This window comes from Cebus imitator, unplaced genomic scaffold (genome assembly GCF_001604975.1).
Source record: "Cebus imitator isolate Cc_AM_T3 unplaced genomic scaffold, Cebus_imitator-1.0 Scaffold417, whole genome shotgun sequence".
In the NCBI taxonomy this organism is placed as follows: Eukaryota; Metazoa; Chordata; class Mammalia; order Primates; family Cebidae; genus Cebus; species Cebus imitator.
In genome coordinates this window covers 1,774,132-1,787,557 of record NW_016107732.1, presented here as the reverse complement: position 1 = coordinate 1,787,557, position 13,426 = coordinate 1,774,132, and the positions used below count along the sequence as shown (strand labels likewise).

The following is a 13,426-nucleotide window of genomic DNA, read 5'->3' as shown; positions in this document are numbered from 1 at the left end:
TTTTTGAGATGAAGTCTTGCTCTGTTGCCAGGCTGGAGTACAGTATCAGCTCACTGCAACCTCCACCTCCTGGGTTCAAGCGATTTCCCTGCCTCAGCCTCCTGCTGGGACTACAGGTGCATGCCACCCCGCCAGGTCAATTTTTTATATTTTAGTAGAGATAGGGTTTCACCATGTTGGCCAGAATGGTCTCCATCTTTTGACCTCATGATCCGCCCGCCTTGGCCTCCCGAAGTGCTGGGATTACAGGTGTAAGCCACCGCAGGCTTTTTGCAAGCAGTTCTCCTGCTCAGCCCACTGTCCCTGGACTCTCCCCTGTATCTAAGCCCCCAATAAAACCCTATTACCTTGTTTGCTGGCTCTCGGTCTCTTCTTCCGCATCTTGAACCTGGTGCCATCCCCACTGGAGTCAATAGAGGTTTGGCACAATACTGTGCTCTCCTGTGCCTCGGCCTCCTCATCGTGCTATGGGCCACTGTGAGGACAGAACTGGCCTTCAAAGGGAGCAACGCAGGCAGCACCCCAGTGGGCTATGGGGCAGCTGGGCTTCACAGAGTTCCTGGTAGCATTTGGGGCTCTTCCTGTCAGCCCTACAGCCTGGAGCTGAGACAGTACCCTTAGAGTCTGTGGTCATTTCAGTTTGGGTCCCACTATGAGAATCTGTTCATCACTGGTGGCTATGCACTGTAATTATCTTCTGTGAAGTGATAGTTCTTGTGACTTGCTATTTCTCTGCCCTGCGTGGCCAACGGAGCCCCACGTGTTCTCTGAAGACCCCTAGCCCTTTCATACACCTGGACTTGGGTCCAGGCCATCGTGGTCCTCCCCTGCACACAGTAGGTTGTCCAGTTCATTCATATTCCTCTTTGCTCCAGGAGAGACCCTGGCCAGGAAGGGAGCTAGAGCTATGTGAACATAGTATAGGCCCAGGCATTGCCCCTCTTGGGAAACAGTAGGCAGGGACAAGTGGATACCAAGGCCTTGGTATCAACTTTTTTCACAGAAGTCTGTGTGTCTGCCAATGAAAGAACAGTGGGGGAATGCAGGGGCTAGTGTCCCAAAGACCTTATTTTGGGAGTCTTTCCTGCCTTCCCACCAGGGACCTCAGCTATCCCTGTGGGATGACCCCATCTGGGCTTCCTCCTCCTGTAGCTAGGTTCTCAAGTTCAGTCGTACTCCTATTTCCTTCAGGAGGGACCCTGGCCAAGAAGTGAGCCTGAAGTTGGATGAACATAGCAGCAGAGGTCAGGCTGGTCACGCTTGCTGCTCCTCCAACTTGCCTTCCCAGATGCACGGTAGGTAACCATGCTTAAGAAGAAAATTCCCTTTGTGTCTACCGAAGCCAGGAGTGATGAGTTCCAAGACCAGTGAAGCTGGTGAGTGATGTGGGCAGCCAAGGAGCAAGGGAGGCTGGAGATCTGTGGCAACAGAAGTTTGGCCTTTCTGGGCCCAGCTACCCTGTAGATTATTATTATTATTATTATTATTTGATATGGAGTCTTGCTCTGTCGCCCAAGCTAGATTACAATGGTGCAATCTCAGCTCACTGCAACTTCCACCTCCCAGGTTCAAGCGATTCTCCTGTCTCAGCCTCCCAAGTAGCTGGGATTACAGGTACGCGCCACCATACCCGGCTAATTTTTATATTTTTAGTAGAGGTGGGGTTTCACCATGTTGGCCAGGCTGGTCTTGAACTCCTGACCTCAGATGATTCGCCCACCTCAGCCTTCCAGAGTGCTGGGATAACAGGCGTGAGCCATAGTGCCCAGGCCAGAAATCAGATCCTTATTCAGAAACTCTGTATTATGAAAGTGGAATTTATGTTAAAATTCTAACACACACACACGGAGCAGGAGAAACAGAAGCCAACCTTGCTTTCCTGGGTCTTCTGCTGCCCTCCACACGGAGACCTCAAACCCAGCCTGTGCACAGAGGGGTAGGAAAGCACAGTTTTTGAACACCCACCAGAGGCAAGGAGGTCCCAGGAGGGGGAGTGTTGTCAGCCCGGGCCATGACTCAGGAAGGGAGGGAGCCTGATGCTTGGTGGTCACCCCACAGGCACTGGCCAGTCATAGAAGGGAACCCAGACTTCCCTCCAGGAGGAAGGGGCAAGAAGGGAGGAAGCAACTCCTTTTCCTTACACCCAGGTCTTTTGGGGGAAGGCAGGCCAGGGAAAGGGGACTGGCTTGGGACCCCTTGTTCACTCCAGTAACCCCTGCTGCCTCCAGAGTCTTCTGCTGGTACCCCAGAGGCTGCATCCAGGCTCTGAGAACACTGAGGCCTTGAGGGACTGCACCGTCTGGCTGCTCACGGAGCTTCCAGCCGGTGACTCTTAAGATGGATGACCAGCTGCGACTTCCAGTCGAAGGCGCGGCCGCAGTCACTGCAGAAGTGGCGTCGCTGGCCCGCGTGGCTCTTGCGGTGGATGACTAGCTGTGACTTCCAGCTGAAGCTGCACCCACACTCCTCACATGGGTAACTCCGGGGGCCTGTGAGTGACCGTCGCGGGTGGCGCGGAAAGGCCAGCTCTCCTTGAGGCGGTTTCTCTGTGCCTTCGCCAGTGGTTAGCCCTGGGGACTGCGAACCTGGCCTGCTTGTGTGTGTCCGGTGGTGGATAACAAACACTGACTTCCAGTCAAAGCTGCGGCCACACTGCTCGCACATGTAGGGCTTCCTGGGGGTGGTGCCCGGCTCCAGTCGTATCTCTGTGGGTGTGGGCATGGCGGGCGCTGGTGGTGTCCCTGGGCGTGCAGTGGGGGCAGGAGCTGTGGCCCCAGATGGGCCATCCCACGCCGCAGGACCCGGGCCCCGGGGTGGCTGGGCCTCTGGGCAGCCCGGCAGACCCTCATTCTCATCTCCTGGGGGCAGGGGCAGACCAAGTGAGTCCCCGCACTCTGCACTTGTGATACCGCCCACCCATCCCTCAGGCTTGTGGCCACGGCACGCAAGATCGCACCGTGTGACTCAGGTCCCACCCGTCCAGGAGGGGTGGTTCAGGCTGCACAGTGGGGTGTACTCACCTGAGCCCAGGTTTCTGCAGACGCCTGCCCCCGTAAGCAGCACCCCCAACTCCGACTGGGCCTGTGCCTCCGGCTGGTGGGGTGGTAACCCTGCCCGGGTGGGAGGCACAGTCAGGTGAGGGGTTTGCGTGAAGGAGGGGTAGGGTGGGTTCCAATAGGTGACAGGTGTCCCTTTGGAAGGTGAGAGAGCTGGGTAGGGCTGGTACCACAGAGGCCCTGCCCAGCTAGGCCTGCTGCAGGATGGGTGCAGGCCCAGGGAGAGGGGCGGGGTGGGGCTGGCTGGTCCTCACCCAGGGAGACCACTGTGCCGTACTTCTCCAGCATCGCGTCCCAGTACAGTTCCTTCTGTGAGCGGTCCAGCAGCCCCCACTCCTCCTGCGGACGTGGCCCATCACTGTAGGCACCCTTCCACCCTCCCTTGCCCTGTCTGGTTCATATTATTACCTGGGGGAGCCAGCAGGTTACCTACGCCTCATCTGCCTCTCTAGCTGAGAATGATCTTGAGGTAGGTGCTTGTAAGTGCTGGGGTCTTCCTTCAGATCACTTGACCAATGCTGTTGCCAGCACTCATCCCCCTCAACTACCCCACCCTGCTAAGAGGGTGGGCTTGGCAGCATCACAGGGACCTGAATGACTTTATCAAGGAGTGAACTCCCTGCCTGGGAGTCAGCCCTCCTTGCCACCTGAGTCCCATCATCTGGGGCTCTACTGGGGTGGGAAAAATAATCCTCAAGGACAAGCTGTGGCAAGTCCAGGGGCACGAAGGCAGCAGCTATAAGGAGCCACAGCTGGACGTGGATGGTGCTGGCTGGAGGTGAGGACCCCGTGGAAAGGGTAGCCTAGCTGCTCTCCTCACTTTCTGACTGTGCCATGGGGTTGTGAAGGGAGCCTGCAAAGACTTCTCCACCTTGAAGCATATCTCAACTAGCAATTCTGCTACTGAAGCTCCCCAATGGAGTGGCTTAGAAGCAGAGGAAAAGGCCTTGCCACCCACACTTGGAAACCAAGTGATCCAGTAGCAGAGACCTCAAGCTGAGCTTCCAGGCCCAACAGGTCGCCTCTGAGGAGAGCCCTAGGAGAGAAGGGACTTGGGGCATTTTACAGGAAGAGTGTCTCCATCTGTTTCAGGTGTTGGGGGAATACCGCCACAGCTGGTCTTCTCCCCTCCCCATCTATACACAAAAGTTCAAATCCCCAGGTTCTGGCTCAGGACCTCTGGGAGCAGCAAACCTCCCAACTGACTTCTCTGGAGGTGAGAAAGCCATGCCTGCTAGTTCCAGCCACTCTAAACTGGGTTTCCATGGCTTGAGGCCCAAATCCTTTTTTTTTTGACAAGGAGATTTGCTCTTGTTGCCCAGGCTGGAGTGCAGTGGTGTGATCTTGGCTCACTTTGACCTTTGCCTCCTGGGTTCAAGCGATTCTTCTGCCTCAGCCTCCCTAGTAGCTAGGATTACAGACGCATGCCACCATACCCGGCTAATTTTTGTATTTTTAGCAGAGACAGGGTTTTACCACGTTGGCCAAGCTGGTCTTGAACTCCTGACCTGAGATGATCTGCCCACCTCGGCCTCCCAAATTGCTGGGATTACAGGCATGAACCACCTTGCCCTGCCCCAAATCCTTTCCATATTAGATCACCAGTCTGTCCCTGTGCCCCAGGTCCTGTGGGGGGTACAACTGCTACACACTCCACTTCTGGGCATCAAAGAGCCACTAGCCATGGAGCCTCGAAAACCACAGGGCCGAGGGCAGCCATGGGGACACTCCCTCCCCACACCTCCGGCCTACACTTCCCACCTGGAGCTGCTTACCTGAATCCTGGGTGGGTGGAAGGAGGTAGAGGCTGGCTCTTGGTGTCCATGGTGCCCCTCAGGGGACTGAGCTGCAAGTGGAGGGCTGGAGGGTGCTGAAAAGTGGGGCAGATCGGAGGCTGGTGTCAGAGTCTGCCCAGAAGAGCCATGGCAAATGAGGAGCTCCTCTGCTGTGTGACATGGCAAGTAGCCAGCCCTTTGCTCCAGCCTCCCAGGTTCCCATCCCAGACAGGGACATCCACAATCACTTCAAGAGTCCCAGCCTTGACACACCTCTCCTGGGACTCCCACCCAAGCCAGGAATGTCCACGCCTCTTCCAGGAGCTGCTCATCTCTGGTGGGACCCCAACCTCACCCATTTCCTGTCCATCGACATTGGGCTCCTCCTTCACACTGCAGCTGAGCTGGACAGACCCCTCTCTTCTGGTGTCCTGGGGACCCTCCCCAGGGGACTCCACTGTCCCTGAGCGGGGGGGGCTCCCCAATGAGTCCTCTGTCTTCTGGGCTGCAGGGAGCACCTCCTGCTTCAAGACATGGGCTGTGATCTGAGGAGAAGAAATAAGTCACAAGGGCTCTAGCCTGGGTCTGTCCCTCCAAGAAGCTGATACTGGCCACACTCACCCAGCCCAACAGCTGCCCAGGGTCATGCTGCAGTCCTTCCACCAGGGCAGCAGCCTCCTCAGGACTGCCTGGCCGCTGACCTCGCACCCAGGCCTGGATCTCAGGAGGCAGTGTGCCCAGGAACTGCTCCAGCACCAGCATCTCCAGCATCTGCTCCTTGGAGTGTGCCTCAGGCTGCAGCCACTGGTGACACAGCTCACGCAGCCGGGCCAGGGCTTCTCGGGGACCTGCCACCTCCTGGTAGCAGAACCCTCGGAAGCGGAGGCGGGCAGTCTCAGGCTCCTCGAGGGTGGTCTCTGGGTCCATGAGGGGCAGGCATGGGGGACCCAGAGGGGATGGCATTCTTGTTCAAGGGGGTCTCTTGGAGTCGTTAAGGGGTCTACAGAAAAGGAAGGGTCCAAGTGTCAGCCAAGAGAATCTGGCCAGGGGAAGGCAGACACCAGGCCCAGCCCAGGGGGCTGAGACCAGGACCAAGTGTACTCTGAGGTCAGAGGAGGTAAGGCCAAGAAGCTTCATGGAAAGATAAGGGTCACAGGAGCTACATAATGACGGCAAATGAGTCAGAGGAAGCCTTGCAGACAAATCCTTGGAAGCAAGGTGTCCAGGGAGCTTCCAGGAAATTGCAAACAGTTGGGTCCAACAGGGGACTGCTAGGAGATGACGGTAAAGAGGTGGATAAGGACAATCATCGCAGGGTTCCAGGGCCAGGCTGGGGAGCCACAGGCAGTGCTTAGCAGAGGTGCGAGGGGAGTGGTCAGCTGGGCAGGTGGGGCCGTGATCCAGGGTGAGTGGGATCCCTGAGCGAGGAAGAGGCAGCAGGTAGAGGGTGGAGCCAGGCTGTCATGTATGGGGGCGAGTGTCCCTCCACAATCTCGGGGATGCTGACTGAGGGGAACATCCTTAAGACTGGCTCTGGAGAGCGATCCCGTGAGGCCTACACGGCAAGTCAGGGCTGATGTGGACACCGTGCTCGCTGACCACAACGAACTGTGGATGACTCACACTGCCTGGGCCCACGCGTGTAAAGACGAAAAGCAAAGAACAAAAACGGAGCCAAAGCTCCACGTTGCGTGGAGTCCAGGGATGGGCACCGCTTCCCGGTCCCGGAGGTCTGGCGTGAAATACGCCCCCCTGCAGGGGCCTGAGAGACCAGGCCTGACACCCGGCCTCGGCACCCGGAACCGTGTTGAGGGGAGGAAGGGCCTGTGCGAAGGCTGAGGGGACGCGCGGGGCCGGTAGGGAGGTGGGCGGGCCCTCCAGGGCGCCGAGAGCAGGAGTCCTGCAGGCCCCAGAGGGCGGCCCCAAACCCTCCCGCCGGGTAGAAAGGCCGCGCCCCGCTCAGGGAGCCTGCGCTCACCTCAACCCCGGAGCCGTTGCTGGGAGGCCGCTTCCCGGAAGTGGAGCCGCGCAGCCCAGGGCGCCTCAGCCGGGTGTTGCCCCGGCGACGCTGCGCTGACCAATCCCGCGCCAGCACTGAAGGCACCGCCCACCCCCTTTAAACTACGTTTCCCATGAGCGTCAGCAAAGACAGGCGGGACCGCGGCCGCCGGACCCGCATTTGCAGAGGCCTCTGACGCCTGAGAAGCGCTCTGTTCCTCTAGGAGGTGCCGCAGTGTTCCACAGTTATATAGGCTCCCTCCGCTTTGGGAGCAGCTCTCCCTTACCATGTTATAAACCTGCAATTCTGTATAGTGGCCCGGTTCCTACTGGCCGGTGAGGGGAAGAGGCGGGAGGTTTTGCCCAATGAGAGGTGGTGCTTGCCTGGCCCCACCCCCACGACGTTCCGCTCGACCAGCCCCCGGATAACAGCCGGGGCATATCCGCCAGCCTCCAGCTGTTCTCATGACGTCAGGAGCGTTGCCTCGACTTCCGAGGAGGCCGGAAATGGTGGCCCAGTGGTCTCCTGGGTCGAGTAGTTCGCTGTGACTCTTTCCAAGTGGTCCCGGGAGAGGCGGGGTCGGGTGTGGACCACCACCTGAAGTTGGGCTTTCTCCCTCCTGGAGGGTGCGGGGGGGGGGGCTTCTTTGGCCTATGTTAAGCGCCCTGCGGTCACGCGGGGGCCACAGCGACCCTGAAGAGGTACTGACGGTTGTGACCGCAGTCTCTGACGTCTTCAGATGTCAGTCCTGCAAAGTCGGGGGCGGAGGTTTTCCTCCAGGCTGATGGGACTTGCGCAACCGTTTATTTACCTTTTATTTAATTTGGGGAGAACTAGACAGGGTGCCACTTGTTTCTCCCAATAAGCAATGTTACAGTTTTCTAAATCTGTGGGATCAGTTTTGCTTCCACACTTAAATGACATTATCAGTTCTAAATTACACCACCTGTTTCGGTTTCTTTGGATACTTGGGAATCTCTGCTGCCTACTCTGGATGCAGAGCAATGGTCTTAATCACAGATTGGAAGCACTGAGCACATGCGTGATGGGACTTGTCAACTTTGAGCTTTCCAGAGGCCTCCTCGGGTTGTTTTTGGGGATGGGGTGCTTAGGTCTTTTCTCTGGGACTGTGCAGATTCCCAGGAGGAAAAAAAAAAACAAAAAACAAACTTTTACCCTCCACCAGGTGGGGAGAGCATTGGGTCATTAAGGGCTTCTTCAGTAGCTGTTCCCCAGGCAGCTTTGTTGTAGATCTCCTGTATCTGGGCTGCTGGTTCTCTCTGCCTTCTGCTGTTCTGCCGTAGCCGGGTGGGAACTCTCTCCACTTCCCCAAGTGGCCACGCAGTATATGGCCTTCCCTAACTTAGTGACAGCTCCCATCCACTTCTAGCTTAGGAATGCCGTTGCTGCTGACTCATCTTTCACCATCCTCATACTTGTGGATTTGTTTTTTTTTTTTTTTTTTTTTTTTTTTTTGTGAGTGTTTTTTTTTTTTTTTTTTTTTTTCTTTTTTTGAGACGGAGTTTCGCTTTTGTTACCCAGGCTGGAGTGCAATGGCGCGATCTCGGCTCACCGCAACCTCCGCCTCCTGGGTTCAGGCAATTCTCCTGCCTCAGCCTCCTGAGTAGCTGGGATTACAGGCACGCGCCACCATGCCCAGCTAATTTTTTGTATTTTTAGTAGAGACGAGGTTTCACCATGTTGACCAGGATGGTCTCGATCTCTTGACCTCGTGATCCACCCGCCTCGGCCTCCCAAAGTGCTGGGATTACAGGCGTGAGCCACCGCGCCCGGCAGATTTGTGTTTTAAATGCTCCCCTCTGTGGTTTCAGTGGAGTTCTAAGTCCAGTGAGATTTATGTGTTTGGTCTGACCTTTTGACACAGACCTTTTGACCTAGAAGCCCAGGGACACTTTTACAGTCACTGCCTATTCAGGATTAAGAGCAGAGGGGGAGGCTGGATGGAGGTCAGCTAAAGGGCCAAGACCTGGGTGGAGGCGGGAGTCCAAGTTGGGGGCCACCGACCAGTCATGGGTTTAAGGAGGGCAAGATTGGAGGAGGGTGGTGGAGGTGAGAGCTGGTGGGAAGACAAGGTAGCGCACTGAGCCCAGCCTAAGGGGTCAGGCAGGCTCAGGGCAGAAACTTCAGCGTCTGTCAAAGGCACAGAAATGATTTCATGTGACTCTCTGGGTATCCACTTGTTTGACAGATGCTTCTGCTCCTGACTCCCATGGCTTCCCCCAGAAAAGTCCTCTTTCAGACAGGGAAGGGTTGTCTGCATTTCACAGCTCTGCAGACTTAGTAGGGGACAGTGGTTCAGGGACTTACTGGGATCCTGGAGGTCCAAGTCTTGCAGACTCCGGGAGAGCTGGGTCCTGCTTGTCTCCACTCCCTGCAGGAACCTGTGAGGTTTCACAGGTGGAATACCAAGTGGGTGGGGCGAGTTTCTGCTCTTTGTGTATAGAGTGGGATCGCTGCAAGGCTTTGGAAGCCATGGGATGGAGCGACCACCGGTCTGGAGTCAACCTTGCAGGGTCATCACACATGGCCACACCCTCTATCTCAACAGCAGGGGAACACAGCCCTGCTTTGGTTTCTCCACCTACCATCATCCCATCAGCAGGATCCACCAGGACTCATCACCTAACAGAGCTGCTGCTCCAGGCAGCCCCACCCCATCCCACTTTATCCAGCTTCTGGCTCCCCCAACCCACCTCTGGCCCTGAAAAGGATACAGGTATCCCACTCCCTCACTGGACCGCAGACAGGCTGCATCTCTATTCTGTGGCCTCTTGAGGGTGCCCAGGTTGAAGCCAAGTCCAGGAACTTCTGTGATGATGACACATGCTGATGGCATGTCAGGGTATGTTCAATACCATCTGCATTGTATGAGGGTGAAATGGGTGTTGGGTTGCTACTGTTCACACCAATGTTTAAAAAGAAAGCTTTATCAGAGAAGCTGTTTGAACTGTTATTAAACACTAAACCATGCTCTGGAGTAGGGACAAGAAGCTGTGCTGTGGCAGTCCAAACTGCTGTACAAGAAATTGCAACACCTACTCCGAGTTGCAGATGCTAGTCTTTTTTTTTTTTTTTTTTTTTTTTCATTAAAGAGACCTTGAATTTCCTTGGAGGTGAGGCTCCAGGTAGGGACAGGGCCTGGTCTGCTGAAGGCCACAGGAAGCAAATGGCCCCCAGTCCACCTTTCTGTTCCTGCCATGCAGGGCCATTACACTGGGGTGGGGAGGTCATCAGGAGGATGTCACACACGGCCTTAGGTAATGGCAAGTCGTTCCTATTCAGTTCTCTGTCCGGCCTCCAACTGAGGAGGGATAATGGGGGTAAGGTGAGACGGGGTGTGGGGGGGGAAGTGGCCACCAAACCCAGCAAAAATGAGCAGCTCCATCTTGTCTGAAGTTAACATTGTCCCCTCAGAAGTAAAGGCTCCTCATCACATCAATTTTAGTAAACAAGTCAGTGACAGGCCTTGGCCAAGCTGGGACTTGGACCAAAACCTGAGCAAGTGCCACTGGAAAGCCATCATCCTAGCTCTGTCCTTCTAATGCTGAGAGCCACATGTTCCCCCATGGGCATCCCTATGCTGAGTTGGCTGTGTGTGTGAAGCCAGGACAGGCCCTCATACCTGGCCAGAGTGCAGCCCAGGAGATGAGGTATCTGGACGCTGGGTCAGTCCACCTGGGCTTGGGTCCCAGCTCTGCTGTGTGCCATGGCAACTCACCTCTGCCTGTGTGCCTCAGTTTCCTCATCTTCCAAGGGGTGATACCAGCCACAGCAGCCATCTCTCAGGGCTTCAAGAGAAATTTCCCAGCACTTAAGACAGGAGCCGACAGTAAGCACATGTTGGCTCTCATTAGGACTCCACCTGTCAGTATCTGAAAACATGATGTTTGGTAGACCCAAACCTTTTTCCCAGAGGCGGTGGCTGACACTATGAGCCCACATCCTGATCCCATCACTTGTGGTCTCCTGTCTGCTAGGCTGGCCCCTAGGAAGCCTTGGATGAACAGTGGCAGTGGTAACGGGTGGGGACAGGGGGAGGAGAATGCCCTCAGCATCTATCCAGCAGCTAGTTTGTGTGCAGATAAGTTTCTCTGGGTCACACAACCTATGTCCACATGTCCCTCACCTTAGCATCCACTGTTGTAACACATGAAGCAGTACCACATTGCAGTGCTGTGACTGTCAGCCTCCTACTGGCTCTGAATAGTCCCGGCCCAACTAGAGTTTCAGCCACCATGTCCTCCCGCTGATGTTTCTACAGTGCTACTTCTTTGGGGATGCAGATACTGGCAAATTCAGTCCCCAAGTGCTAATGAAATCACAGCCAAAGGGGCTCCCTTATCCCTGCCTAGCAAGTACAAGGCTTTTTCCCTGCTGTGGATCTGCAGAGGACATATGCCCTTTAGATGTGGAAGGGATTCACAGAGGGCCAAGAAAGGGTGAGGCTGCAACCTGTGACCTCAGACCTCCGCTGGCTCCGAAACTGCGGCTGGGCCCAAGGCGGGAGTGGGCTCGCTTTCCTTCACTGGCGCACCTTCTGTTGATGCCCCAGAAACAGACCTGGCCTGGGGCTGCAGGCTGGCCCTGGATCGCCGGACGGTCTTCTCACCGGTATGTATCCTCTGGTGGTGGAAGAGGGCCGGGCGCTCACGGAAGGCCCGACCACACTGCGTGCACACGAAGGGCTTCTCGCCCGTGTGAATGCGCCGGTGGCTCAGCAGCACAGCGCCCTTCGCGAAGGCCTTGCCACAGTCCCCGCAGCGGAAGGGCCGCTCGCCTGTGTGCAGGAGCTGGTGCTGGGTCAGGTTGGAGCTGTGGCTAAAGGCACGGCCGCACTGTGCGCAGGCGAAGGGCTTCTCGCCCGTGTGCACACGCTGGTGCTTAAACAGCGAGGACCCCTGGCTGAAGGCGGCACCGCAGAGTGCACACACAAAGGGCTTCTCGCCTGTATGGGTGCGCTCGTGCTGGATCAGGTGCGAGTTGCGGCAGAAGCGGCGGCCACACTGTGCACAGGCATAGGGACGTCCGCCCGCGTGTATCTTGCGGTGCTGGCTGAGGTTGGAGCCGTGGCTGAAGGCCTTGCCGCACTCGGAGCAGCGGAAGGACTTCTCAGCCGTGTGGATGCGCTGGTGCCGCACCAGTGAGGAGCTGTGCCTGAAGGCCTTGCCACACGCGGGGCAGGTGTAGGGCGTCTCGCCGCTGTGGATGCGCTGGTGCTGCGTCAGGTGCGACGTCTGGCTGAAGGCCTTGCCGCACTGGGAGCACTCGTAGGGCCGCTCCCCTGTGTGGGTGCGTAGGTGCTTGAGGAGGTCGGAGCTCTTCACGAACACTTTGCTGCACGCCCTGCATTCGAAGGACTTTTCCCCAGCGTGGAGAGCCTCGCCCAGCTCATCCCAGGTCGAAGGCTCCTGGCCACCGAGCAGTCTCTGAGGCTCCTGCCAAGCTGAACCCATTCCGTGATTCCCCTGACCGCTGGCGGCCTCCACGTCCGGGGCGTTCCCGAAGGGTCTCCCAGGGGCCTCCAGCGCACATGGCTTCTGCTGCTGAGGCGTCCTAGGCTGCCTCCCAGGCACCGGGTGCTCTGTGAGGGTCTCTTCCCTAAGCTGGCCAATCTCAGGAGTCCTGAGTGGGGACGTCAGTCGCAGGCTGATGCTGGCTTGCCCGCTGTCTGAGCCTAGGAGGAGCCTCTCCCAGTAGATCACCGACACCCCCGTGGGTTTTCTCTCCCGAGATGGGGAGGCACCCCGTTGTTGCTGCAGGCCTTCTGTACTGTGGCAGGCACCGGCAACAGGGAAGACACTAGTAGTCATTATGGGTAGGGTATCTGGAAAAGCCGGTTGCCTTGCTGCTTCTCCAGAAACATCTCCATCTTCTGCCAAACTCCAGAAACCTGAAGGTAGAGAAATGGTGGTTGCCTAGGGCATCCTGGTTAGCAGAGGACCAGGGTAGGCTGAGTGGACACGCAAGAGGGAACGTGGGGGATGGCACAAAAGCTTAGGGGAAAAGTAGAGGTGAGGCTAGCCCTGGGGGTTAGGGGGAAGATCTGCCCTGATGGGTGTGGCACTGACTGCAGTGGGAACTCCCATGATCAAGGTGGCAGCCCCCAGACACCCAGGAGGTGGGGCGGAGGGAAACAGCAGCTGCTGTGTGCCTTGTACATCTCTACACTGGCTGTTCCGCCCACTCCCTTTCCATTGCTCACCGCCTTGTCCCTTGGTGCCCCCCTCTTGGGCACCCACTCCCCAGCCTGCTCTTGCAATGACCTCCATCCAATGCTCTAGACTCTACTCCTGAATCCTGCTTACCAACAGCCTCCCCCACCACACCCAAGCCCCACAAAAGCAGTACCAGGATCCGCCTGGTTGAAGTTTTGTCTACATTGCCTGGAATGGGTCTGGCCACTGTGAGCACTCAGGAAACATTTGCTGAACACAAAGATGAATGATGGGTTAAAGAAATGGCCCATTGGCCAGGCGCAGTGGCTCACGCCTATAATCCCAGCACTTTGGGAGGCCGAGGCGGGTGGATCATGAGGTCAAGAGATCGAGACCATCCTGGTCAACATGGTGAAACCC

General features: G+C 56.8%; 2 protein-coding genes and 1 long non-coding RNA gene across 4 annotated transcripts; 1 reads left to right on the top strand and 2 right to left on the bottom strand.

Moving 5' to 3' along the window:
- The first annotated feature begins 231 nt into the window (after window positions 1–231).
- On the top strand, window positions 232–2,316 carry LOC119468367. The gene is made up of 3 exons (XR_005197035.1): window positions 232–836; window positions 1,192–1,295; window positions 2,229–2,316. It is a non-coding gene; the product is annotated as an uncharacterized LOC119468367 (long non-coding RNA).
- On the bottom strand, window positions 1,800–9,561 carry ZNF446 (zinc finger protein 446). 2 transcript variants are annotated; one of them, XM_037731724.1, is made up of 7 exons: window positions 9,159–9,561; window positions 5,453–5,831; window positions 5,187–5,376; window positions 4,832–4,926; window positions 3,311–3,395; window positions 3,021–3,110; window positions 1,800–2,858 (listed from the first exon to the last, which is right to left on the bottom strand). In XM_037731724.1, exons 2-7 carry the CDS (start codon window positions 5,792–5,794, stop codon window positions 2,308–2,310), a joined length of 1,353 nt encoding a protein of 450 aa, XP_037587652.1. In that variant the 5' UTR covers window positions 5,795–5,831; window positions 9,159–9,561; the 3' UTR covers window positions 1,800–2,307. The 2 variants fall into 2 exon arrangements, with proteins under 2 accessions (XP_037587652.1, XP_017365132.1); XM_017509643.1 differs by lacking the exon at window positions 9,159–9,561 and adding an exon at window positions 6,810–8,256.
- A 350-nt stretch (window positions 9,562–9,911) lies between these two features.
- Window positions 9,912–12,760, bottom strand: LOC108289970 (zinc finger protein 324A). The gene has a single exon (XM_037731725.1). The coding sequence runs from the start codon at window positions 12,659–12,661 to the stop codon at window positions 11,312–11,314; it is 1,350 nt and encodes a 449-aa protein (XP_037587653.1). The 5' UTR covers window positions 12,662–12,760; the 3' UTR covers window positions 9,912–11,311.
- Window positions 12,761–13,426: the final 666 nt, after the last annotated feature.